Here is a 27,483-nt window from a genome sequence, read left to right on the forward strand (position 1 = left end):
TGACAGAGTCAAGTTTGGTCTAAATTTTAGAAGTACCTCAGGGGAAATATGTTTGGCAGCTTTGAGAAGAACTTCAAAGCTACCTGGCCTTGTAGGCCAACAAAAAATTGTGTCTTCACTGCAGACTTCCACTCACATGCTTTTGCTGGTCAACAGAGTGAAGATGTGTGGTCCCTGCTAGCTCAGGGGAGCCGATGGAAGTCTCTGAGGTAGATAAACTTATCCAGGTTTGTGATGGGCTGTTTGAGAGAAAGGAGGACAATTCTGATAGCAGATTAACAGCATTAAGGCAAGCCTACAGAAGTACTGAAAGGTGGCATCCACAAGGAAATTCCAATGATTCTCAGTTTAACTGATAATTTTAGCCCCATTTATTTTAAAGGTGAAGATGCTGTTCTGTGAAATGAAAGACAAATATACTAGTAAATACTTTTAGATGGAATTAACTGAAGTTATTAAAATCAAATGATTTTATTTGAATGTTTATATATGTGCGTGTGTGTATTAGACATTGGATTTTGGCCAAACCATTTCCACTAGTTCTGTATGATTTTTTTTCTGAGAGGAAGTGTGCTTTAGCAGAGCATGGCTAGCTTCATATAAGATCTGGGTTTCAAGTTGGCACTGAATCCATCAATTCCTGCCTGTTCCGATCATCCAGTGTGTCTCAAAGTGTTGTCATGCCTGCACAGATTGGCTGCTCAGGGTGTTTCTGACCCTCAGCACTGACCCCCCAGCTGTCAGCGCTGTCCTTTGCTAAAAAGTTGCAAAGCTGTAAATGGGACGGGCTTGTATCTGTGTCTGTATTTCACCTTGGGAGTTCTCAACCTGATGGATTGCTTTCAGTCTGCATGCCATGCTCTGAGCTGCAGCAGCTGTCTACATAGCTGTGCCTCTGCTGCCCTGCTCTGAGACACCAGCTAGGTGGGCAGGGAATGGGAATGCTTTTAGGAGCAGCTTTCATTGCTCACCCACTCATCAGCTAGACACCATGTTTGTTAGGATGCTGTGTTAAAGCTAAGCCAGAGGCTTGAAGCAGGAGCACTGAAGAATTAGCACTGCATGTTTGATTACTGCCACTGTCAATCAGCAATGTGCACATTGAAGTTTGTGGCTGCTGGTTTTGAAACAAGAGCTCTCTTTGTGTAGATAAAGGGCAAATCTCTGTTATTCTTCTCCTCCTCAGTGTGGGTGCTGTGAAGATGAGTAATGGCTGTGTGCATTTCCAGGTGGGCTGGTAACCAGATATGGTACATTCAGATTTACCAGCTCCTAGGAGGATGTTCTTTGCTGTGCTGTAAAACACACATCTGCCATTAGCTCAACCTGCTGCTTCCAATTGCTTCAAGATACGTTGGCTTTATAAAGACAGATGGGTAAGGTATTATCTGTCTCTATGTAACTGCTTTAAAATGAGCATAAAGCTGGGGTGGAGTTGGCCATGCACATTCAGCAGTGCTGGAGCTGTGTATCCACACCTGTTTCAGCCTCACGCTGTAACGCCTTTGGGTCTGGAACTTCACATCCAGTGAGTGAGCACAGAGCTGCAGGTGGAGGTGTCGGCTGTAAATTACCAGGTGATGGCAGATATCCATTGCCTTCTATGCGGCCAGAGGGCGTGCAAGGCTTCCTGCCGTTTGCTAGGGAAAGAACTGGGGTTGGTTTATAATACTGCTGGATTTCTAAGAGAGGCCTTTGAGAACTGGTGTAAAATGCAGCTTTGGTGTGTGGAAGTTTATCCAAATTAGTTTAACACGGAAGTCATGATGTGTGATGAGCAAGGCAGTGGCTCCTGACTCAGGAGATCTGTATTTGCTGCCCTCAGTGCACTGGGTGGTTGTTGGCAGCAGAAGGAATTTCTCTGCATCTCAGTGACTTCAGCAGTCAATCACCTGAGTTAATGCTGCAGTAGAAGTGCATCCTGCAGAAGGTAGCAGGTACTGATTCCCATAGCATGCTCCCTAAAAAGGAGCATTTAGATTTTGGAAAGAAGCAAGTATAGTAATTTCCAGAGATGACTGCTGAGTGTTTCTTTTCCATACAGTGATGGCTCAGAAAGACTGTTTGTGGGAATTTTATGGCTCTGATTAATGGTGGCAAGCAATACCTCCTGAGCTCTCAGTCAGTTCCTCAAGTCAAGCATTACTGATCACTTTGCAGAAGTGAAGTTTTTGTGGTTGCCGTGGATGTGGTTACAAAGGTATTTACTTTCCAGCACAATTACATTGATTTCTTCAGACTGTTGCCTCACACCAGTGTGTTGCTAGATGCAGATCCTCTCTTAAAACTTGCCCCGGTCATTCTAAGGCTCGTGATGGCTATTTGTCCCTAACGAAACCAAATATTACCTAGCTGCAAAAGGTCTGGGAGGTTTTTATGCTGCAGCTGCAAGCGAAAGCTTGTGATGGTGTAATTTTGAGTAAATTGTAATTGCAGTCATGTTTCCTTGTACTGTACAGATTAAAGCTATACATTACTCTTCGTGTGAAATGCCCAGAATGCGATAGGTGCTTGAAATAGAAGCTTGAGAGGTGCCTATTTATGTTACTGGCACCACATAAAATTGTGCTCACATTTACATTTCTGGAGAATAAAAATAATTTTGATGACTGTTTCTTTATTCTTCAAATGAACCTTTGGAGGCATCGTTCAGGCAGGAAATCTTGTTTAACTTGCTTATTCCAGTGCAATGGTGAGCCTGGGAATGTTAAACAGTTACTGTCGAATTTGAAACATAGAAGTTACCAAAAGCAGAGCCTGTCATTTCCGAATGTCTATTCTTTTTCCCTTTTAGTAGAAGCCTAAGTAGAAGTAGAAGTAGAACCCTCTAACGGGTTTTCAGGTTTTGAATTGTTAGCAATGAAATCATAGAAACGTTAAGAAAAGCAGTGGGAACATGTACTATAGAATACTCAAAAGACATAAATTATACTTAGCTCTTAAAGTTGTCCTTGTGTTTTGCTTTTTCTCTGCCTGCAGTTCAGAGCTTTTGTACAGATGCTGTGCTCCTGCACCCCTAGTTCTTGGAACAGCCTCAGAAACACAGAGGGAGATTCTTGGAGCCCCTTCCCTCACCTGAGCAGCCCCAGCACTTTCTCTGGGATCATTGGCAGTAGAGATTTTTTTCCTTTTTGCACTAAAATTGTTACTGCAATCAAAACGTGTCTGCATGCATGAAGGTGACAATGTTGAGGCATCTTCTGATGTGCTGAACAAGTGCTTTGCCTGAAAGAGGTGCACATAAGCGTGGTCTTAAAATGATTCACTTGGAACTACTGAAGGAAAAAGCTACTCTGTTCTCATCAATCACTTCATTCAGCAGCTTCATCTTTCTGCACATGAATAAGAAAACATACAGTACAAAGTCTGGGCTCTATCCTTTGTTCTTGATCAGCCAGAACTTTCACTGAAGTCAGGTTTCAGTTCTCACTTATTTCAGGTGCCATCATTCCATCACTAATTGCTGTCATCCTTGGTGTCATGCATTCATACATCTGTGTGACTTCCATCTGCCTCCAGGATTGTAGTGTTCACTTGAGTTCTGTTTCCTAGAGGCTTTTGATTTCCTGGACAAGGCCAGGGTGTTTCCTTGGGAGGAGAAAAATGTTTGGTGACACACAAGAAAACAGAAGCTTTGGAAATGGTGTCAAATGTGCTCCAAGTGCAGGTTGGGCAGTATGAAGTCTGACATGGTAAGAGGGCGAAAATGCCTCTCAAATTGAATGCAGATATTTTACAAAAGGTCAAAAATGCAAAATATTCTCAATATCTCAAGGTTAAGGTGCAATATGTATGAAATGCCATTATCTCTTGATGAGAAGAATGCTTTAAAGACATACTTAAGCATCAATTTCGTTCTTGGGTGGATAGTGAATATAATACGATTCCTTCTCCCTCACCTCTGCCAAACTCTAGAAAACAATCATTTTCCTCTGTACCTACAAAAATTCTTGTGCAACCCAAAGGCAGGTTTTTTTTGTTGTTGTTGTTTTTTTTTTTTTTTTGCCTTCTGTAGCTAAAATGCATAGTCCTCCCAGTATTTCTAATGGCTGCTTGGCCAGGAAAAAACCTGTTTTCCATGCCATGCATGACAAAGTGGTGCATTTGTTGGTAACACTGTAAAAATGCAAACAGAGAAAGGAGAAAGGCAGAAAGGTAAATGGGCTGGGGGTCAGAACCATAACAGACCCCCAGCTTTCTGATTGCTGGTCTTACCCATTAGCAACGTGCTTCACCCCCTGCAGCAGCAGCAGATGCCTTTCAGTCCCAGCTCTAGGATACAGGGAGCACTCCCATGTGTGCCTGGAGAACCAGCACTGTGCAGTGTGATATTTCTGCACTTGTTCCTGTTTCCATTCCAGAAAAGCATTAGAACTACTGCCCTTGGAGAGAGCATCAAGCCCTCTTTTCTAGGATCAACTCACAAATGAATTTTAGCGCCTGCCAAATCTTTGGCAAGGCATTCTGTTCAGCCAGTTCCTGTGGAAGCTGCTAGCACTGATTCACCTGTTTCTGAAGGATTGGGAGCCACTGAGTCACTGCTTTCTGTGGGAGCTGGGGCTGGCCAGAGGAAGGCTTGGAGCTAACCTTACATGAGTGAAATGGGAGAGCTGGAAGCCTGGTTCGTCCTTCACTGAATCTGTCCTGAGCATGACTCCACTTTTACCGAGTTAGAACACGAGAATGAGTGTTCACTCCTGCTGTTTTTACAAGGTATATGCGTGCAAATGATTCAGGTGCAACCACGAGTTTGCTGGGACAAAACCTCCAAAGCAAAACAAAAAGGGTTTCATCACGCTGCTGTCATTAGAGCAAGGCTGTAACAGCAGCTTGTTCTGGGCAGCCACGGTGGTTTTGTTCAATCTGAGATGCGCTAAAATCAGACTCTGTAGAATGGAGATGAACTAAGTAAGCATGGTTATAATCAGCAGTTTGTTGTCGCGGTCTTTGGATATATCATCATTTAGTTACAAAGAACAAACGTATTGAAAAATCCTCATTAGGGCTGGAAGGGGGCCATGTGGGGAAACGCTCTCTGATCATCATCTCCAGTAATTGCTGTTTGTGTTTAGCTGATAGCCCAATGTGCGCAAATTAAAAGGAAATCTGTAAAAACCTCTGCTTCATACCTGAAAACAAGACTGGTTTCCGTCATCAGCTTCAAATGTGCCTGCTTTATCCAGGCCTGCATTTAAATGGATTCAAGGTGACACTGTTCTGCATAGGCTCCATTCATTTAGCCTGGAAAGGAGACAGCCACTAACAAGATCCTTTTTTTTCCCTTTAGTATATGTGTAGTGATTACACATTAAAGAGTTCCTTCCACATGTATTTTAGCAGCCTCATCTCTTTTCATTTGACAACCACGCTATTCCCAAGGCTGCAACTCCTGCTGCAGATAATAGCTGACACAAGGCCGTGCAGTTTTGAAATATGAGGAGGTATGGCAGAAACTTAAAAATCAAGACACTGAGGATGTTTCTGGCAGGAGTCAAACACTGAGAGGCAGAGGGACAGCCAGAAGAAGCCTCCATCAAAAGTTAAACCTCTACAATGTATCTTTAAAATGGCACTTAAGTGATAAAATCTGCCTTGGCTGTGTCCACTTGGAGACTCTTCAGAGCGAGCTCTGGCAGGATCAGGTGAGGGAGGGTGATCCTGTGGGTAGATGAGTGCCTGCTACTGCTGATGTAGCTCACAAGGCATAAAGTAATGCACGGTTGTCTTCTGCAGGCTCAGAGCACAGCTACGATACATGCTGCTTTCATCAAGGAGCTTCTGTCACAGTTATGGAGCAGGGAGGTTTCCTGGGAGTGGACTAGAGTATTGCGTGTTCTGTACAGCACTGGAGGAAGGCAGATGTGAGTAAGGAGAGGGATCACTCAAGGAGAAAAGGTGCTCTCTTGGCCAGTAGCTTCCATGGGAAATCTGAGTTTTATCTTTCGCCTGCAGCGCATTGTTCCTGTGAGATGCTTGAGCAAATAAGGTGGGCTTTTCAATGTCCTCCCTTTTCTCCTTGTTTTCTGGGTCACTGACTTTGGGTCTAAGGTGCAAAAGAAATGATTATTTGCAGTCATAGCCAAGTCAATAAGAGCTATGTTCAAAAGAAGCAAAGTGCAAGTTAAGTACTGTGGGAAAAAAGAAGCAGTTTTCCAGCAAAAAATTTGGCAAGAAATGGATGCTTTTGACTTTAATTTTAGTGCAATCTCTTTAAAATTCTGAAGACAGCTATCCAGTCTGCTGCTGCACGCAGGTGATGCTACAGAGGAGAGGAAAATCTGTGGTCCTGTAATTACAGACTGCAGCACCATGTGTGTTTACTAGGGATAGAATGAAGATGTGTGAAGAACTTTCTCTCTGGCACTGTTGCTTACTGAACAGAAAGATATTTTAACATATGGTTGTGCCTACCTTTGGCTTGCTCATTCCTCTGCCTCTTTGTCCCTGTCATAATTTTATGATTTTTTAAGGGTTTTCATTGTGGGTTTTTTTTTCTTTGGAGGGGGAGGAGGGGGGGAGGGAGAAGGGATGGAGGTTTTGGTTCTTTTATTCCTTCAAGCCTTCCTGCCCCACTGCTCTGGACAACTTGCTGAAGGTCTGCTTTGCAGGATCTCCATCAGGACAGCTTTTCCTTGGGCTTGGCACAGACCACATAGAAGGTGCAGCTCCTGCCATAAGAATAGGGCAAAACAGGGTCTTACAGTAAGAGATGTGAGGCAGCTGAAAGAACGGGCTCTGCTCACTGTAAGACATCCATCATTAGTGGTTTGACAAAACTGTAGCTGGACAAAACTGTGATAAAGTACTGTGGCATTTAAAAACAATATTGCAACATTAATACAATGATTTAGGAGGTTATTGGTGAATTATTGTAGCGTGTTTGTTTCTTGCATTGCTAAAGGGGCTTACTTTTAAGTAAACATGCTTTAGGCTGAACTAACTGTGCATGCTACAGACATGGGGCAGATTGGACAGACTGGGTTTTGGTCAGACCTACCACCATCTCCCAGAAAGGAAGGATTTTTGAAAAAGCTAAACAGTACTTTGGTGTAAGAAATGGGTGAACACATGGAAAAGCAGGATCTCTGTTGGAATTTCTGATTTATATTTTGGAGCCTCACTGTGTGCATAAGCAGTGACCATTGGGATGCACAGGACAGTCACAACCATTACATCTCTTGTGGATTGCCTGCTGGGCACTGCTAAGGTGTGGCACTGTACAAACAGCACATTATTAGTGTTATTTTTGTTTGGCTGGTTGGTTTTTTGTCCTAATGCATGTGAATTTGGCTATTTTGAGAGTCTAAATACCAAATGATACCACTTGATGGGATTTCTTGTGCAGCAATTTCTGTTTGAACTGTGATCTCCGTGTAAATGTGTATAGATCTAGTTTTAAAGATATGACACAAGCCTACACTACTATAGTTCAGTGATGAGTGAAATAGTGATAAGCAACTTCTCATGTTACTAACCACATCTTGTCATTTGTTGCAGTTGTTTAATGATTTTTCCCTTTCTCTTCTCAGCAAAAATGAGGGTAGGAATGCAGAATAAGGTTTACAAACATTTTGTTCACATTTGGGATTTCGTTTTAGACTTTGACCATCGTGAAACATGACCAGACATTTGCACAAAGAACTTGATGTTTTCTTTGTGCAGTAACAGAGGACTGTCTAGCAAATGTTTGCCTAAAGTAAGCAAATCAGGACAGTGTGTCAGGGATGAGATGGGGAATCTTAAGAAGTATTTCGCCAGGTCAAGTTAAAATTAAACAGAGCACAGAGCAATAAATGAAATGGAATTCTCTAAGCTCAGTTACGTTCTGTTTTCACTGTCTTACTAAATGGAGGAGTTGAATGCTAGCCCCTAAAGGCCCCAGAACTATGCCTGCAGTCATTGTCATTTCAAAACTGTTTTCTCCTAATCTTATTTTTTTTTCAATATACCTCTTCAATTTAGGTCTCATGTACAACAAAATATCAGGGAGAACTGTGTTTTAGAACACATGATTTTGAATTGTGCTGGCTGTTATTTCTCTATTATGTAGACAATGTACACAAACAAGAAGATGATCCTGAGCCAAGGTGCAAAGAGAGTCCAGATGAGTTGATGGGAATCGAAACAGTTATTATGAAGAGAAGGTTGTAATGATTTGGTTTTTGATACTATTAAAATCTGTTGTAAAATTCCCATTGACTTCAGACATCCCGACATCTCCGTGCATGAAACACAAAGACCAGGGCAGCCTGGCTGTTTGCTGAGCTCCTACAGATCAGCAGCTCCTTTCCTACTGTCATTTCCTACCCACTTGTTGCCTTTGGTGAAGGATCAGCTTTGTTCCTTCCGTTCAGTGATGAAGAAAGAAGTGTTCCTGGGTTGTTGCTTTGGCCTTCGCTGTAGATCAGTCTAATGAAAGAGACTATCTTCCTCAAGGCTTTCCTCCCTGAGACCTCTGTGTGCAGCACTTGGTGTCAAATTAAGTAGAGACTGGGAGGGGCCCAACTCTTTACCCTTTGTTTGTTTGACCTATTGTACTGAAACTGACTTGGGGAAAATGAAAGGCTCAGTAAAATTGCTTCAAAGCAAAGTCTTGCTGCAAGGTTCTTTACCCCTTCTGTGCATGCTTTTTTTATTGGATTTTTTTTTGTTTGTTTGTTTTTTGTTTTTTTTTTTGCTTAAACAGAGCTGCTGATTGGTGGCAAAAAGGAAAACTGCCAATCCTTCCTCAGACATACCCTTTTGTAACTCACATGTCTAATGTCTGTATTTCCTTAAAGCTGCCTGTGGCCATGTATGCTACAGATCCAAGTACCTTGCTTCATGGTGAAGCATTAGTCATTTTGTTACATCCACATCACCTTCAGGATATTCATAAATCCTAAGCATCAAGGCTGCGCAGTGTCACAGAAATCAATCTAAATGTGTTCCTATCCAATACATGAAATGTGTCCCATGACTTTCCTGCCTCATCACTTGATTAATATAAGGCTGCGTGTATAAGCATTCTCCTGTATCAAAGGCAAATCACTTCACTTGCAGTGTTCTTTGTTTTCCCTTTGTGTGATCTAGCTAAGCTCTCAGCTAATGAAGTGCTTCAGCAGCCTAATTCCTTTCTGCTTGCAGTTCTGTTTGCTAGACCTGCGATTTGTCTGCTGTAGGAAGTTATAGGATGTGTCTCTGCACAGTTCAGTGGGCTGTTTTCACTGTGAGGATTTTAATGTGGGAATAGTTGGTAGCTTGAAGTAAGGGAATCTGTAAAGTACTTCTTTTTGTAGCCTACTGGTTTTGAGCTTTCTAAAGAATTTTCCCTCTTTGATTTAATTTTCTGCCTTTGACTTGAAACAACAACAATAATGCTTTCTGGGGAAAACATACTAAATAGCTCTGACCCTGCACACAGACCTTTTAAAGAAAATGCCAATATCAGTTTACTGGCTCCTGGCCTTCCCTTCCCCCTCAGTGGAAAAACAGGCACTTCTGAGTGGGAGGTAGATAGCTGAAATAATCACCAAAGTGTATTTGAACAAAGACTGGTAAGACCTCCTTATTGTATCTGCTCTACTGTAATCATCGGGATGAAAATACTGGAAAGAAAGCTGTGGTCTGAATATGAGGCAAGGGAAAGTGGAAAGGTGTGGAAGTGAGCTAAGTAAATATCATTTAGTTGGTTGTATATACTGGGGATGTTGTAATTTAAACAAAACTACAGGAAAAGGCTCTGATTTTCCAAAAGAGCTGCTTGGATGGGAGCAGAGCCTGCAACTAGAGCAAAGCTTCAGCCTGTAACCCCCTCGGCTCCTTGGCTGTTGTTGCATTATGTTGAGCTCTCTCCCTTGTAATGTGGCATGCACGCTGTATCACTTGCTGTTACTGAACTGCAGGTCAAATGCAGACAGCTCACAGTGAAGTCGGTTGCTGCACTTTTGGGAATTGGTAGCACCAGCTGCCTGCTGTTCATGGCCGCCTGCACCAAGACAGAGATGGACCCCACTCCTATGTCCCTAAACCACAAGCTGTGATCTGAAATGGACTTCTCCACCGGTGGCTGGTAGTGTCCTTTCCTCACACAGTTTAATCTGTGCTATGCTTGGAGCCATGACTTGAGGCGTAGTCACGTGTTCTGACTTTCTGCCTCAGCATCAGTGATGGGTGAGGGTGAGTGGGTAAGGCAGGCTGGAGAGCAAGCATGCAGTGCTTGTATTTTGTTTAGATTTATTTGGGTCTCAGGATGAGGAGATCGGCTTGTCTTCTTTGGAACAAAATTCCAATCTGTGCTAGGAAGGTGAGCACTCTTCGCTGATATCTTTGGGAGTTGTACTGGTCTGCAGGCTAACAGCATGCCTGTCCAAAGGAAAGTGCTGTGCCTGCAGAGGAGCAGGAAGGTCAATGTAGAAGGAATACTTTCCACTGTGACTTGTAATTGCCCAGGCATGGGGGTCCCACTAAATCAGGCATGTCCAACCCATAGCGCAGCATGGCTGGCAATGTGGCGTGGCCAAGGCCCATGCTATAAAGGGGGGTGGCTCTTCACTACAGATTGGTCCCAGGCATGCACCCATCAATCAATAACAACCAAACGACAGGTGCCCTATTAACCCTGTGCTGGCTGAAATCAGCGCATGAGGAGAGCAGTGCTGTGCAGAGCTGACTCAAGAGATGGCAGATAGTTGTATGCATCGTGATACACTGGCTAGATACTGTGCTCTGAACAGTGAAAAATACACAGTCATTCTTTCTGTTTTGATGAAGGAATTTGAGAATAGGTTTCAAGACTGCAAAAAAAAAAAAAAATGTCAATTTATGTTTGTGACACCATTTTCAGTCCATGTAAATACATGACCTGGAAATTTTCAAATGGATCATAGAGCGTTGCAATCAGATATTCAACTCAAAAATCTGATCATGTCTCTTTGCCAGTCTTTCATAATCCTTGTCTTAACAGAGAAAAATATCCTTTGCTTTACAATCACACTTTATTCATGTCATCACTTTTTGGCAGCACGCACATTTGTGAGCAACTGTTTTCAAGGATGAAGCATAGGAAGAGAAAAATTTCATCAAAAATCTCCGAAGAACACCTTGAGAGCTTAATAAGAACTGCAGCCACTGCCGCTAAACCTGATTGATGCATTGGTGTCACAAAAACGTGTTCAAATATCCCACTGGATTTATGGTTTTGTTCATCTCTTTATTAACATTTTAAGAAAAATATTAGAAATTAAGGTGTTTTGTTACGTATACATTAGTAATATTGTGTATTTTATGAGGGTTGCTCTGAAAGTTATGCCTCCTATTTCATTACATTGGCCCAAGATGTCAGATGCAGATGTTGGTGGTACATGTTGGCAGCAGAGGCTTAACCCTCCCACCAATATCCCATTACGTGTTGTTGCCTTGTGACAGATGGCAGCAGAGGGGCAGTCTGACAGAATGGCATCTGACATGGAAGTGTGTATGAAGTAAAAGGGTGGAATTGAATTCCTCCATGCGGAAAAAAATGGCAAACATTGACATTCATCAGCACCTGGTGAATGTCTGTGAGGACCAAACGGTGGATGGTGGCACAGCAAGGTGGGGGGTGGTGTGTTACAGCAGTGGCAACAGTAAGTCACCACCTCCTTCATTGCTGGAGAAAATGCATAGCTAATGGTGGTGACTATGTTGAGAAACAGTGTTTTGTAGCTGAGAATTTGCTCTATCAAATAGTGTTACTGTGCTGTGGTTTCCATGGAAATAAATAAGAGATATTACTTTAGGAGCAACTTATGCAGCCCAAGACAATTCCTCTTCATTCAGTGTGGCCCAGGCAAGCCAAAAGGTTGGGGATTCATGTATTAATCCATGATAACCCAAGTGGTTTGCAGATGTCTTGAAGTCTCTGTTGGAAAATACGATTTAGAGACAGTAATGGAGTTGAATATGCATAAAACTCAAGGGTTATTAGCTTTCTTTTGGGGAGAGTGAGGCATAAATGCCACAGGGAGAGCAACAGCCAAGAAGGGCTCATTGTTCTTGAACGTTTCTTGATTTTTCTGTTCATGTGCTACAGGAGGAAAATTCAGAAGCTCCAACTCCAGGCTGGTAGCTCTGTCATGCAGAAAGTTTAAAAGTTCTCTGTGCCATGCTGTTGGCTGCTGCTCACAGTTCAGTGTGCAGCCATAACCCAAACCAGTGATTTGTTTACCTTGAGTATGCTGAGCAGCAGTGTGCAGTAATTCATGAGCAGCTTTGTGTGCAGCTGTCACCCTTGTGGGGCAGCAACCTGTCAGAAAAGTCAAGTAGACTTGAGGGGCATTAAATCATCTCTGGTAACTTATTTAAATCTGAATAAGCCAGTGTCTTCAGGCCATGAAGGCTTTTTTTCTTGATTGGAAACTTGCTTTCCTTGCACTAGAAAGCTGAGGTTTGCAGCCAGTTGTTTTGTTCTTTGTTTACAGAAAGCCCATTGAAGCAGTTGGGGGAACATTACACCCTCGCTCACATGCAGGCATATATATACTTAATTTATGACTTTGGTAGTTTGAATTTCAAGTGTCAGGTATCCTGTGGAGCTTTTTTACTTTGTTCTCCAATGCTGCGTGCACCACTTGAGTATTTATCACAAGAAGCAGGCTCGTTGTGGGAAGCCCTTCAAGCTTGCGGGCTTTTTTCTGCAGAATCTAAAAAATGAGCTTGTGGAGCAAGGTGACAAGGACTGCTCCAAGAGTATGTCTGATCCACAGTCTCTGTTTTCAAGTTTGACCAATTAATTTTCTGCCTTTGGCATTAATATTTTCACTTGTTTAGAATTGCTCATCTTAAAGTTGCTTTTGCACGCCAAACTGCTCTGTGAATATTAATTGTAGAAGAGTGATAATGGCTCCTAAATAGGACTTGTCTGAAAATTTTGTATATTCCCTGTTCCTGATTCCTTCATAGTAAACCCTTTTCTACTGCTACTGATAATAAGGAAAACTCATGCATAAATTTATGATTCTCTCTCCTTCAATTGTGTCTCATTGACTTATAAACACAGCTTTCAGTACAAAGATATATTTAATTTATCAGCACTAACAGACATATGAGAAAAGGACATACCTGGAAAGTGACATTACACAAATTCAGATTGAAGTGAGGCTGAGGTTTTCAGCAATTAGTGCAATTGGCAGCATGGCAGCTTATTTAGAGAGAAAACTGGATACTAGGAAAGATTTCTTCCGAGAAAGAGCAGTAAGGCAGTGGCACAGGCTGCCCAGGGAGGTGGTGCAGGCACCGTCCCTGGAGGTGTTGAAGAACCGTGTGTATATGGCACTGAGGGACGTGGGCAGAGGGCATGGGGGAAATGGGCTGATAGTTGGACTAGGTGATATCAGAGGGCTTTTCCAACCTTGGTGATTCTGTGATACCATGATTCCATAAGATTAATCCTATCATGTGCAATGTCTTCATTAACACATCTCTTTCCAAAGAGCATTCTGTAGGTTGAATTCTTTGTGCGATGCTCACGTGGCCATAAAGGTCTGAATGTGAACTACATGAACGGAAATGCTTCCAGAAAATCGTGTGCAAATATAAAATATATGTAAGCATGTTGTTCTTCTGTGTTGTCACATTATATGCAAAATACATTCAAGAAGGAAAACAGTTTTCTCAGGTAAGAAAAAGGATTTTTCAGGGAGGTGCTTCTACAGTGTGTGATTTGGTCTTTGTAAAATCCTGAGTCCTTACCTAAAAACATGGAAAATGGTTCCTGGGGTTGGACATTTATATACGGGTCTAGATATTGACATAGTCAAGAAATACAGCAAGTTTGTACACAGGCTCATTTTCATTTCTACAGTTGGTCAGGCAAGGGGGAACTGCTTCAGTTTCTGCTGATTGGAGGACTTCCTCTCACAGGGAGCTAAATTTCTTTTTTTATAAAACCAATCTCTACGTGTCCAGCTGGAAATGAAAAAATAGTTTCATTCTAAAAATAAAATTGAAAAAAAAGCATTTAAGGTGTTGCTGATCTTTGAGTAGAAACAGAATGCAGCAATAGGCTTTCTTAGCAGATATTCTCTTTGTTTTTCCCATTGCACCGTATTACACACAGTCATACAGCCTCATAACTATGAAGTAAAATTATTTCCAAAGAAGTAATGAGTTTTCTATTGTAATGTAGCAGTTAGGGTTTGTGAAACAATGCTGTGCGTCCGCTAATTATAGGCAGCTCTATTTACATGGCCTAACAGGAAGATGGAAATGTAAAAATAGCAACAAAGAGCCAATGACATTATTAATAAAGCAGCTGTATACTGCATTGTTCTCCTGAAGAAAGTAGACACCATTTAAACAAAGTGCTCTACATAAATAATCAGTCCTAATTCATAAGTAACCACGGTTAGGAATTCACATTTAAAAATAGTTCACCTTATTAATGTTCAAAGAGGGCAGGGTGACTTTCTTTGTGACTGGGTGTGTTTAACTTGTGCACGGGCACCAAATCTGAAAAATAATGTACACAAATCATTGCTTTGGGAAGCCAGTATTTTTCTAGCCCAGGGAGCTTGAACTTTTTCAGAGGATGAAGGGAGAGAGGAAGATCAAGTATTATAAAGCTTCTTCCTAAGGAAAAGTCTGTATGCAGAAAAAGAGATAAGGGCAAGGTAGAAGAACAAAAAAATACCTCAAGCTTTTTTCATTTATATGAAACAAAAGAACAAACCTTCCTACCGTTATGGTCCTGAAGAAACAATGATAGACTAATAAAAATAATGATAATAAATAGCTATAATGGGGAAAACACAATGTTCAGGCAGACATATATGGTCATCTGTTTTCTAAGCTCAGAATTCACTTATGAGCTTTTTTTCCTGTTTAAATCATAATAAAAGAGACCAAGAAAAGGAGATTTCTGGCATTTAGAGATTACTGAAGCTAACAGTCTTTCATTCTAATTTTTCTGAGGAAGGGTTGTCATTTCCTCAGAATGCACTTCCTGATAGCACCAAAGACAAACACACACTCAGTGTATGCAACAAGCTAAGCCTGCACACACACGTGTATGGGTACTTTATATAGGAGACATAACGCCAGAGCACCAGGGCTGTACCATGGTCTTTAACAATGGAAGTATATCTCGACTACTTGCCTTTAAAGTCTGCAGCCTCTCTCAGAAAAACTCCTGTATCTTTGTGAACTAATGTTAAAAAACAATAAATTTGCACAAACAAAAGGTAGTATGTTGAGCTTGGCATCCAAAAAATCCCAACTGAAAATCTGCTTTTGGAGGAAGGTGGGGGCAGACCCTATCCTGCAGTTATAAATGCACTGGTACTCCTGAAACCCTTTCTGTCTCAAGATGAGATTTTGCATCCGCAGAAATTCCCTGCCTTGTCTAATCTCAACTTCAAATCTCAAAACAGGAATTAAAAAACAACGTGACAGTACGGTGTCCCAGTTTTTGTGCTTAGGTTTGTTTTGAACCTTAAATTGTAGCAAGGAAACCCTGCAAGGCTGTTTTAACTTCTTCCATGTAAGTACTTGATGTTTGCTACTGATGTCAGCTCTCAAATCTGTAATATCTATAATTTCGTACAGAGATATTTTTAAATTAAAATCAGCATGGAGATGTTTTAAACTTGAAGTCAGGCGTCATATGGATTTGATGATAGAACTCATGAGAAATCAGCTCCATGAATTATCCCTATGGCTCACATGAGCTGCGTTTTTCCTTCTGTACTGCTTGTATGGGACCAGGGCAATTTAAAAGACCTATTTGTGAACGTTATTCCTCAGAGAAATCAGCTACAGCTTCTACTTAGAGCTCCAAAATGCATTAATATTTGCATGTTAAATACAAGAACACTTAACCTTGTTGTTTTGCCTATTCTGATGACTTATAACAGGAGTTTTAGAAAGAAAAAATGATCAAAGCATGGCACTTATTTGCTAGTTTTAAAACTGAAGGTGTTTGGATCATCAAGTGTGCTGTTTCTTAAGAAGCACAAAAGGAACTTTTAGGAAACAGAGGAATATCAGTCCCTTCCAGTAGTGTGTGTTTCTTTGTGACTGTTTTGCTTTAGAACTTTGAAGTTCATACTCAAAAACATCACCAAGTGAAAATTCCCTCCTAGAACACCTGAAAAAGCAAATCCTTTCGTGTTTGGATCTAATATACTCTTACATTTTTTCGTGTCTGCTGCTGAAGGGCAAAGCACGGCAGGAATTGCAGTGAACAATGCCTGGAGATGCGTGATGCCGTCAGCTGCAGCCTGTGGCCTGTGGCGTTGGCCCTAGCAGCACCGCTTCTCCCAGCGCTGTCAGGAAGCTGCGCAGACTGTAAAAGGTGAATTTCACATCAGAGGCATTGGTGAACAATAGGAAGGTGTTTCTCATGGACGTGAAGGTGGTGCCATACAGGAAGAGGGAGCAGCGCCTTCCCTTTTATTCCCATCTATCATGATTGCTGGAGAGGAGGCCAGGCAGTCTCCTTGGCCGAGGTCAGGTTTAGAGATTAAGCACTGTGGAGGTCATTGCCTTCCCACTGTTTCACCGACTGCCCTTCTAAAGAAGTAAGTGCTTTTTAAGGCAGGCTGCTTGTCTGCAGTAAGGTTTTGCACCACCCCTCTTTATTTTTGCATTAAACCGTGCCACTGATGGAGCGGCTGATAGCACGAAGCAGTGCATTGCCGGTCAAATGCAACACCTCTGTGTGCCTTAGGAGAGAAGCTGACCTCCGGTCTTTCTCCTGACTGACCTGGGAAAGATCCATCATGCTGTCTCCTGCATAAAAATGTATTTTTGTCAAATAAAGGAGCATTGTCGTCAAAGACCTGGCTGCTTCTATAGATAAAATGATAGCTAGCAAGGATGTTACAAGTTAATTAATGCATGTGTAATGCATGGCAAAGTGCATTACCTATATAAACTCTGTGTGTGTCATTCCTCAGGCAAAACATAAGTGTTAAGCTGGGATTTACAGGCATTGGTAGGCAGCTGGTAAGCAGACGTGTGCTCCCAAATGCAGCCCACAAAAACCTTAAAGCCTTTAATGTGGAAAGTGCCCTGGGACATGGACCAATCTTTATGCTTTGTACACATTTTAATGACTTGTTAATGATCAACCAGAGTTCTGCTGAGAAGATAGATTTGGTAAAGGTATCTTTCAGGCCAGTTTTTTTGCTAGTGTGTGAGGTCATTCCTTATAGCCCTACATTAGAAAAAACATGTTGTGTTGATGTGTTGTGTGGCTGTCTCATCCTAGTCTGCCAAAACTTCTGCAGCTTCCAGCGCTCAGTTGCCAGGGTATCCTGCAGGGAAGCAAGGCCAATTAAACCAGCAGCGCATCATGGTGGTTGTAATGGATAGGATCATTGGGCTGTTTGATCTGCTAATCTGTCTCTAATAATCAGTAATATTGGAAACCTATGAGGGAGTGTGAGAAGGGGAGCTCACAGAGCAAGAGCCTTCCATGGTAGTTTACTGGCTTCTGACAAGTTGTGCATTTAGGAATTTCCAGAGCTGAGAGTTGTGTGTTGAATGTCATGTATACAGGTAATAGCCATGGGCTAGCCTGGCTTCTAGGAGTTTGCATGTTTTCTAAAACTCTCTTATTTCTGATTTCCATTGTATCCTGTGACAGTGAATTCCACAATTTGGATATTTACCAGATTTTGGTTTTTTGTTACTGTTGGGTTGTGTTATTTTGTTTGTTTTCTGTTTTATTTGCAATACCACTTACTTCTGCTTGTTTTTTCAGCTTTCTGTCTGATAGTTTAGCTGGCTGCTTCTTCTGTTGTGAGGCCTAACCCACTCCTTGCTCCCTTTATGCCACCCAGCACTGCAGACTTCTGTCACATCCTCCTTCTGTCTCGAACAGAAAATTAGAAGTCATCTTTTTCCAGCTTTAAATTTCATTTCTTGCAGGAGCCATTCTTGGTGCCTTGCTTAGGCCTACTGAATCATTTTAGAAATGGGAGAGAGGGATGAGCAGTGTCATCTGAAATCTGGGAAGAAAACTCTCTGACTTCAGCGTGGTGTTAGAAAGTGGTATTCCCTTATTCCTCACAGTATGTACCAGGAGACAACAAATCAAGCATGCGCTCGCAGAGTTCAAGTTCTACATTTAAACAGTTAAGACATACAAATATAATACATTGACATACATATTCTTTCTTTTTCAAGAACTCATTAATATACGCCAGTATCCTTCTGGGCATGCACAGTTGTATCTAAGGTAACCGTACGACCAACTTCTTCCTCCCCTTTATTTCTCTATCAGCTTCATCACAGTGACATTTGGCTGGCCTTTTGCTGTTTTTCCCCAGTTTGGCAAATTTCCATTACTTCTTAGGCCATATGAGCAACTTTCTATCGTAGTGCACTCTAATTCAAAACAATATATGTGAAATCCAAGGAAGAAGTCCATGTACCAGCAAAGATAAAAGTAGTCTATTGTGACTCCAGTGCTCCTGTGAAGCAGAATCAATGAGAAAAATAAGGCTGTTCACACACCAAGTAGTTACAATGGAAAGTTTTAGAACAAGCACTCATTGATTCCTTTTGCTAAACTAGTATATTGGTCCTTAAACTTAAATACTGATCCCTACTGCTAAACCAGCCTGTATCAGCAGAACATTTCCAATGTGCAGGTACACTACTGATTTGTAAAGAACAGTGAGGTGTACTATTTGTTAGAGTTTTTATTATTCTATTCCATTTCTAACAGTTTCTAATGCTTTCTTTTTTTTTTTGCTTTTTTTTGATCACATAGAAAAAAATTATAACCCAAGCTCAATTTTTTGTTTTGTCTATTAATGAATATTCACTATCCTGCCTCCAATAATTTTTCCACAAAAAAAAAAAGTCTTGGTAAATGTAGCAAACCCTTTTTTATTTGCACAGATTTGATGGTTATGGGATGGGATGTGTTTTCCAGAGAACATCTTCAGTTGTTTTCATTCACTCTTTCTTTTTGGTCTGCATGAGCGGCGCTAGCTCCAGTCTCACACATTCCTTGCATGTTTCTCAGATGAAGCAAGAGCTGGGTATTGTAGTATGCTGCTGGGATGGACAGGACAATTTCTTTACTCTGCCCCTCCTGAGTTCTTTTCCTCAGCTGTTGGTTGCAGTGAGCTGTAGCACCATATTGTAGAAGGTTCTTCATATATGAGTTGATGAGTTGCAGCAGAGTCAGTGATCTCATCTATGAAGGTGAGAACAGGAGTGCCATGTGATTTATTCATCTGAGTTGGCATCTTAAATCAACATTAAACTGGGGTGTGCTGAGGTCCTATTGATTTTATGCCCAGTAAGTGCTGCAGCATAGCAACACCCATTCTGTTCAGAAAAGTGTTTCCAACTTGATGCTTTATGTGCCAGCCAGTGTGTGCTTCCCTCTCACAGTTCTTCCCAATGAGACTTTACAGTTTCTTGGGCACTCTTGCAAGGTGGCTCACCCTCATGCTGTAATGTCAATCCCATATCTTTATTTATACATGCTTTAGCTAAGTAAGTACATCTTCACCATGTGACTGATCTGGCTAATGAGCATCATATACTAATTATCAGAACTAGCCCTTCTCTACTGACTCAGGTGTGAGCAGGTCTGGCCCTTTTTCTGTAGATGAAGGTGGTTTGGGGCTCTTTCCTAGGGAATTGGAGCTATTGAGGGAAGACTTCCTTGCTGTTTGGAGCTGTGGGAAAGCCATTAGAGGTCTGTCTGTCTGCTCTTGAAGGTCTTTGAGTTCTCAATGCGAAATGACCATCCCATCCTCCCTATTGAATGAAATCTTCTCCAGTGAGCATGAGTTTAAACAATTTCAATCCTGTATCTACAGGTTTTCTGTGTGGTTTGTAGGAAGGTTTGGACTAAGCTCCTAAGTAAGAGTTCACTGTAGGGAAAACATACTTCTGGAGCATGTTTGGACACTTTCCACCTCCCATGATTTCCTTTCTAGTGAAAGCTGTCCTAAAAAACAACTCTGTGAGAGATTTCTACTTTCCAGTAACGGTGAGTGTTGCCAGCATTTCAAGCCCTCACTTTCACGAGGGGTGCTTGCTGTTGCTGCTATGGAGCCAAAAGTGTGACAGAAAGTTTGAAGATTGCGTAAAAATAATATTAAAACTAATCTGGCAGTTTTCAGAAATTTCTTTAAAAGGGGCTCAATTTTGCACCTTTTTGTTATGAATAGAAACATTTTCAAACACAGGAGAGAGTTCCATAGCTAAGGCCGAGTTTGATGCTAAGAGCGGTACTTCATTAATCATAAAATACTCTCTGTGTGTGTCCATTATGACCACTTGGATGTTTCTGCAAGGACTGTGGCTTTCTGAATTCTGTTAGGAATGACAAGCCCTGAAAAACTCTCAACAGAAACACAGCAGCCTGTTTTCATTTGATGTACAACCTGTGAAACTATAGGAATTCAAAGGATTTTTGTCTATAGAAGCGCAGTTTATTGCACAGAGCTGTCACAAAAGAAGACAGCCTGGGTGGACTTCAGACCTTTCCTTCACTGAGGAGATCTCAGCAAAATAAATACTTCCAATGCGATGTTATCAGTAACAAGAAGGGCAGTGACTGGCTGATGTCAACCTGATGTAGTGTTTCATGTTCAAAAAGTGCTTGCAACTGAAACAGAGACATAAGTCAGGCTAAGACAGTGTATTGCTTAGATTATTACAAAGTACAAGAATTAACATGGGCTTGACATTTCAAAGGTAGGTCAGCAAGGCTCTTGCATTTCTGTAAAATGTAGCCAAATATGAGTCACCTTTTCTTCTGACTGAACACAAAACAAGATTTGCCAGCATTAAGCTAAAGCGATTGTTGAGCTGTACTTTAGTGTGGACAGGAATTTCATTTATCTACTGTTCATATGCTTTCACCATATTTTTTTCTTAGTCTTTCTTCCTCCATGGACTCTAAAATATGATTTTAAAATACAAGTGTTGTTTTTTTTCTTTTTTTCTTTAAGTAAAACAAATAAATGAGCCCCATTTTGAGTAGTTTGTAGCTGAATTTACATTTGGTTTTGTTGTTGTGTGCATCATGGTCAGTATGGAATTAAACTATCAAAGTCATTCTCTCTAATTCATCAAAGTCATGCTCTCTAATTGACTGAAAGCTTTGTCATACTGTTCCATATGACTCAACCAAGCTCTTGGCTTTATTTGAGAGCACACTTCCAGGCTGCTGCGTTTGGGTACTGTATTAGGGGGCCCTGAGAGTAATTTCGGTATCTTGCTCCATCTCTTCCCCACCACCATTCTTTATCTTTGGACAGGTGATTCTTGGGCAGGGAAATCAATCGCCTGCTGCCAGTGGTCATCTGGAACGCATGAGGGATCATGAAACGTTTTTCTACAAAAGCAGTGGCTTTTCTCCCTCTAGTGGCAGTGGACAAAATTGATGGATATGGCTTCATGTATTGTGTGGGAGCTCGAATACCCCAATTAAAGAGATTATTTAAATGCAGTGCAAACACTTATTTCATGTAGTCTTAGCAAGAAGAAAAAAATCATTCTGCATCCATCAAGTATAGGGCAAATAAATCTTCCTATTATGATAACTGACTGTCCTGGCTATATTTTACAGGAACAATAGGGAAGGAATACCCTTTTTTCTCCTCCTTTTTTTCTCTTTCATTATCTTTTCACCCTACCTCCCTTCTGGGACAGTTTGAGTCAGGGTATCCGATCCTTCATTTTGGTGTGTGAGAAGTGTTTGTGCTCTCCTTGCTTGCAGACTCCCTGGTTGGTTTTTTTTTGCAGGCTGAGAGTAGCCTAGGGAAGAAAAGGCTGAGGGTGAGACATTCATAGGCTGCTGAGGTAGCTCCTAGATTGTGATTTAAGAGTGAAATAAAGATGTGCAGTAATATAGAGTGGTTTCTCTTTGTTCTGGTAGTAAATCTGCTTTCTTAGGAAGGAGATGCAAGACGTCTTGCTTTCTGTTTGCTGGAGCCTGTCCATATTTAGGTGCCTTGAGTATGGAAGAAAACTGTTTCTGCAAATGCACATCTCTCCTTCTCCCATCATTTCCATCTCAGCCAGTAGCAATGCTGCATAAATCCTACAATACTTAGGCATACGGCTAACCGAAATGGTCTTGGAAAGCATCTCTAGGATAAATACAGAAAGCTTCAGGCAAGCATGCCACATAGTTTTTACTTCATGAAATGAGACAGGCCTTGGGTTTTTCTCCCTGCCAGTTCTACCACAGTGAGCCTTCTTTTTTCTTTGAAAGGGATGCATATGCTGTTGTAACTGTGTTACTGTGTTAACCAGTCAGGATGAACACTGCAGATTTTGCAACATTAACATCACCAGAACAGTGTCACGGAAAACATCATGGGCTTTTAGAATATAGTTTGCAAGTACAAATTCAGTTCTGCAGTTTTCAGGCTGCCTCTGAAAGCGAAACCGGATACACAGATTGAAGCTCACTCTTATTTCTTACTTGCTTGCTTGTACCAGCAACATGAGACGAGATGCATCTCATCTGCTAGGCTACAAAGCCTCTGTTTTTCACATCTCTATGTGGTCTGATACTTCTGAAGTTCTTAGCACTGCAGATAAATTATGGCACTTATTTAAGAGTTTGAATATGCAATTAAGCATCCAATTTTAAACTTGCACGCTCAATAATATTGGACTTTGCTACAGAATTATTTCCTTTTTATGGTGTCTGCCAACTGCTGAAGTATGCATTAGTATATTTGACATATTAATGCAGTAATGGAGATACCTGGGCAACTGGCAGCCAAATGATCACAGAAGAGATATCCAAGGTGAAATCATAGACTGCGATGAACAAGGGAAAACTGATTGCCTTTATGATTTACTGATGAGTAAAATCCTTATCTCCCACCCAACCTGAAATATCAGACCCAGCTGCAGAAGCCCCACTAGCCTGATAAGCCAGCAACCCCTGCCATCAGCTGCCACATGCATTGTTTTCCTTTTTCTTCTTGATGTTTGTTCTTCCTTTTCTCAAAGTCTTTTTGACAGCATCACAGTATGCTCCTATAACTCTAGATAAGCATATTCTGACTGGTCAGTAAATGAAACATTTAGCTATTAGCAATCCATTGTAGCATTATGAGATCTGGGCCTTTCCCAGTTGCTGAATGGAGCTCTCCTTGTCTTCTGGCCAGTCTGTAGCCATGAAGCTAGTTGTGTACACACTGAGTGGCTGTGAGCATTCCTCAGGAGCTGCAGCTGGTCTCTGCTTTACAGTGTTGCTTACCTGTCACTCATTTGCCACGTTCTGTGCACTAGGAGCTGATTTGGATGCCATTTGGATGTAGCCATAGCCCTTATTCCCAGCAGGGAGGCTCGTTACTAAATCAGTAGAAGTGGTATTCTTGGTTCCATCAGATGCATGAGTGTCATCCACTTTGTACTGATCTGTTGAACAGCAAACATGTAATGTAAGGGACAATCAAAACACTAGGAGACAGGCTTTTACACCACAGAAGCCATCTCACTATTTAACATGCTGAAAAGACAAGCTAATAATGAAAGACTTGTCTAGCTGTCTCTGTTCCTTTGACACCTAAGGTATTTTGTAGGTACTGTCGGCCAGCATGAACTTTAAATCAATTTATTGCATGTGTTTACATCAGCAATAAAACTGTTTGCCATATCATTTAACTACACAGAGAGTGAATTGTTGACCATGAGCTGGTCTGACCTTTTCAGATCTAATCAAGAAATCTGAAATATTATTTCAGCCTGTCAGCTCCAGTAATATGCAGTAAGACTATCTGGATCTAACTGAAAATGTCAGGGGCACTCTAATATGCAACCCATCAAAGTTACGCTGCATATGAACCAAGAACTGGTAAAGAATATAAATCTGAGAAACCCATGGTGCATCTCAGTTGCTTAGACAGATTGGTCTGCCATTGACGCAGGCGAGCTACAAACACACATTAAAAGCAGTTCTTTGAGATACAAGCAAGATGTACGGCTGTTTCAATATTAAAGTGTTCTTGAAAGACAGAGAGCAATCACAGGTTAGAGTTTTGCTGGAGGAAAGTTAACTGAGAATGCCACCACTGCTGTGGTCCACGTCTGAATAGTTGCACTGTGCAGTTGTGTAGGTTTAGTGGTCTCGTGTAACTTTGGAATTTTCTTTTTTAATAACTTGCTGCTTGCAAAGTTTTTACCATTTTCAGAAATAATTGTTGCCTATGCTGAGGTGTTCTGACCAATCTCATTTGTGATGAAGTTAGTTATCTGCTATACTGCTCTACTGAAGTTATCTGGCTGTTTTTAAAGCTCACTCAGAACCCACACTGTTGTTCTTAGGTGTTTAATGGCGTTACATTTCTCTGTTTTCTTTGTCTCCCAAGTTTCCTTTGATGGTGTTGCACCGGCAACTCAGAGAGAGGATAAATCTGTCTTTAATAGCTGTTTATTAAGCATGAGACCAATTATTCATTGATATAATTTATGGATAATGAATTTAAATTTGGATTAATGAGCATGGGCACAACAGGAAGCATCTTTGTATTGCAAGAAAGGGGCATTTTGTGAGCTAAATGGCCTATCAAGATTGTATAATCTGAAAGCAGTTGCTGCACTAAAATTGAGTTGGTTTTTAATCTAATCATGTATAGTTTGTGTAATTTAAGGCATTATTAACCGAATTGCTGCTATTAGTGAAATGTGGTTGGAATGGAACTAGAATTAGAGTGAACTCTCAGAAGCATTGCTGAGCCGGTAACTTTGTATTTTAGACTACCCTGTTAATGCCAGCAGAACTGTTCTTGTGAGGCAATGCTGCCCTCACCTGGTATCTGGCATGAACTGGGAATTGTTAGCCCAGCCCAAGCCAGCTGTAGTGCATCAAGTCTATCAGGTCTCCCCTGAGCCTCCTCTTCTCCAGACTGAACAATCCCAGTTCTCTCAGTCACTCCCCATAAAATTTGTGCTCCAGATATTGCTAAGCTGGAAAAAAATGGTGCAAGAAATTAAAATTCTTAAAATACCATTTTGTGTTTTTTTTTTCTATTAAAAAGACAAAAAGATTGTACAGTTTTGTGGTTCTTTTAGGAGTACATGGTGTAGAAGTGGATGAAAATAGGAATATTATGTGGGAATATACTGTGAATGCCCAAGACAACAAATTGAAGGCTGATTTTTGTTTGTCTGGCAATTTGGAAGATGAACTGAAGACAAAGTAAATAGGTGTCAGCTGCTAAAAGTTAGCGAGACAGGTTGTAGTAAACTCTTGTTTAACAGGATAGTTTTATCTCGTATGTAATGTTTAGAAATGTATCGTTATGAATACATGCAGAACTCTGCAATTGCAGAGTAAATGGTACCATGGCCAACAAGTTGTGTGGGAATGGGGCCAGCACTGACGCAGATGGAGCTATGGCAGACCTGCCCTCCCAAGGGCTACAAGGATATCACTTGGCTCAGGAAGGCTCTCCACAACAGGTTCCTGAAAGCCTGGGAGACAGACCACGGAAATGCTACTGCCGTGTCATCTATTCTTATGTACTTTTTCAGGCATCTGTCACTAACCACTGCCAGAGACAAGATATTGACATAGAAGGTTTCCTAGTCTGTTTTGCTCTGGATGTTGTCTGTTTAATAAGTGCTGTTTTCTTCAATTTTGTCTTCCTCTCACTTATCTCTGCTAGGCAATTTCACCGTAGTCCAGATAGCAAAAAGAGGTGAGCTTTATTTCAAACAAAAGGATTTTAGTTCCCAGGACAGATTGCAGTAAAATGCTTTTAAATATATAAATATATGAAAGGTTTAAAATAAAAAATTATTTAATATTTCATAATCTCTGGAGACCTTGTAAAACACACAGCTTTTCTCCCCTTGGCAAATCTCTTTGTCATCCATTTGGCTTCTGATTTGTTTGCATCTTCCTTAATGCACTGGAGATCAGCTAACCCTAGAGGAAACAGAAGATTGCATGTTAAAATCCCCGGCTGATGTATTTTGTTTGAGTCAGACGTGAACAGATTGCCAGGTTCAGGATCAAGAGGAAAGGTTCTTTTCCCTATACTGATGGATTAGGATTTCTGCTTCTTATGGCCGATCACTTTGGAAATGCTTCAAGAACTGTGGCATACAATAATATACCCAACCTGGTCCAGCAGAGCATTACAGGTGGCTGTTGATATCGTACTGCTCCCTCTATTATAAGGTTCTGAGACTTGTTTTACATCTGTAGTGCTTGACACTCCACAGAGTTTCTGTTTTATGGACCATTTTGACCTAGACCCCAAGTGCTTGGTTACCCATGATTGTAGCAGGTGGGACCTGAAGGTCCCGGCAGTCCTTCATAGGCTTCTTGCTGACCGCAGAGTAATGCATGTAAGCTAGCAGGCTAGAATTCAAACACAGTTATCTATGATGTTTTCTCTGTTTTTTAAATATTATTTAAAATGAGCAATACTTTTGAGATCTAGCTGTAAAACCACCACAGGTATGGTCTCATAATAGAGAAAGGTGGGCTAAGTCAAGACTGAGATGCATTGTTTCTGCCCTTCTTTTTGCAACCTCCTGCTGCAGCAAAACCAGTTTTATTTGTTCTTCCTTTTTGTTAGATTAGTATTACGTGTAGTTTTGTTAGATTACTGTTGTATGTAGTTAGATCAGTACAGCACCCCAGCTCGGCTCATGAGATGACTATGTGGTTGGCAGTGGTGGTGTTCTTTGACCTAGCACAAATATAAGAAGTCTAAGACTGTGTAACTGATTTCTTTCTTCTCCATAATTTTGCAGATATTAGGGCTGCTGGTGTGGACTCTGATCGCTGGAACAGAATACTTCCTATATCCAGCCTTTGGCTGGGTGATGTTTGTAGCTGTGTTTTACTGGGTCCTCACTGTCTTCTTTCTGATCATCTACATGACCATGACCTACACCAGGATCCCCCAGGTGCCATGGACCACAGTGGTAAATACATCTGCTCATTGTTGTTTTGGATTTGCTGGGTTGTGAAGAGATTAAAATACTGGTGCATCCTACAGCTGCAGTTACCCAATCGTACTGGTGCTTTTTGCAGTTGTTTCCCCTAATTTCTGTCTCTGCATCCCTGCAGTGTTTAACCTTCATTCTACTCAGACAGTACTACCCTTTTAAAGTACTTTTCTTGTGACGTTTCACTGTTTTGTTCATCGATCGATTTAGTGACTTGATTTTTAATAATGTGTGTGACTCATTTATGCACAGTGGCCCATTTTTCACCCTTTAGTGATTACATCCCACGAAGAATGAATCTGTCACTGCGTTTGAGCTAACAGACTCAGTTGTATGGCTTAAACAGTGGGAATCCCTACAGGAATCAACACCATGAGTTGGAAATGGTACCACGGATCTTAAAGCATGAGTCTTCCTCTGCTAAATGAAAATAAAATGTTGCTTAGAGAGGAAGCAGCAGTCTCACTAGCCATGTACAGCTAGAGTGAAAATGGTGCTGTAAATTATTAGTGTTATATGTATGTAAAATACCTGCCACGTAATCCTTTGCTTTTAGCTCAA

At 41.2% G+C, this 27,483-nt stretch overlaps 1 protein-coding gene across 1 annotated transcript in view; it reads left to right on the plus strand.

The window, feature by feature from the left end:
- CMTM8 (CKLF like MARVEL transmembrane domain containing 8) overlaps positions 1-27,483 on the plus strand; it is a 38,478-nt gene that overhangs the window by 1,410 nt on the left and 9,585 nt on the right. Inside the window, exon 2 of the mRNA XM_048950660.1 lies at positions 26,725-26,898. Coding sequence (XP_048806617.1) covers positions 26,725-26,898 — 174 coding nt within the window. The remainder of the gene's footprint in view (positions 1-26,724; positions 26,899-27,483) is intronic.

Source organism: Lagopus muta, chromosome 7 (genome assembly GCF_023343835.1).
Source record: "Lagopus muta isolate bLagMut1 chromosome 7, bLagMut1 primary, whole genome shotgun sequence".
Taxonomy (NCBI): domain Eukaryota; kingdom Metazoa; phylum Chordata; class Aves; order Galliformes; family Phasianidae; genus Lagopus; species Lagopus muta.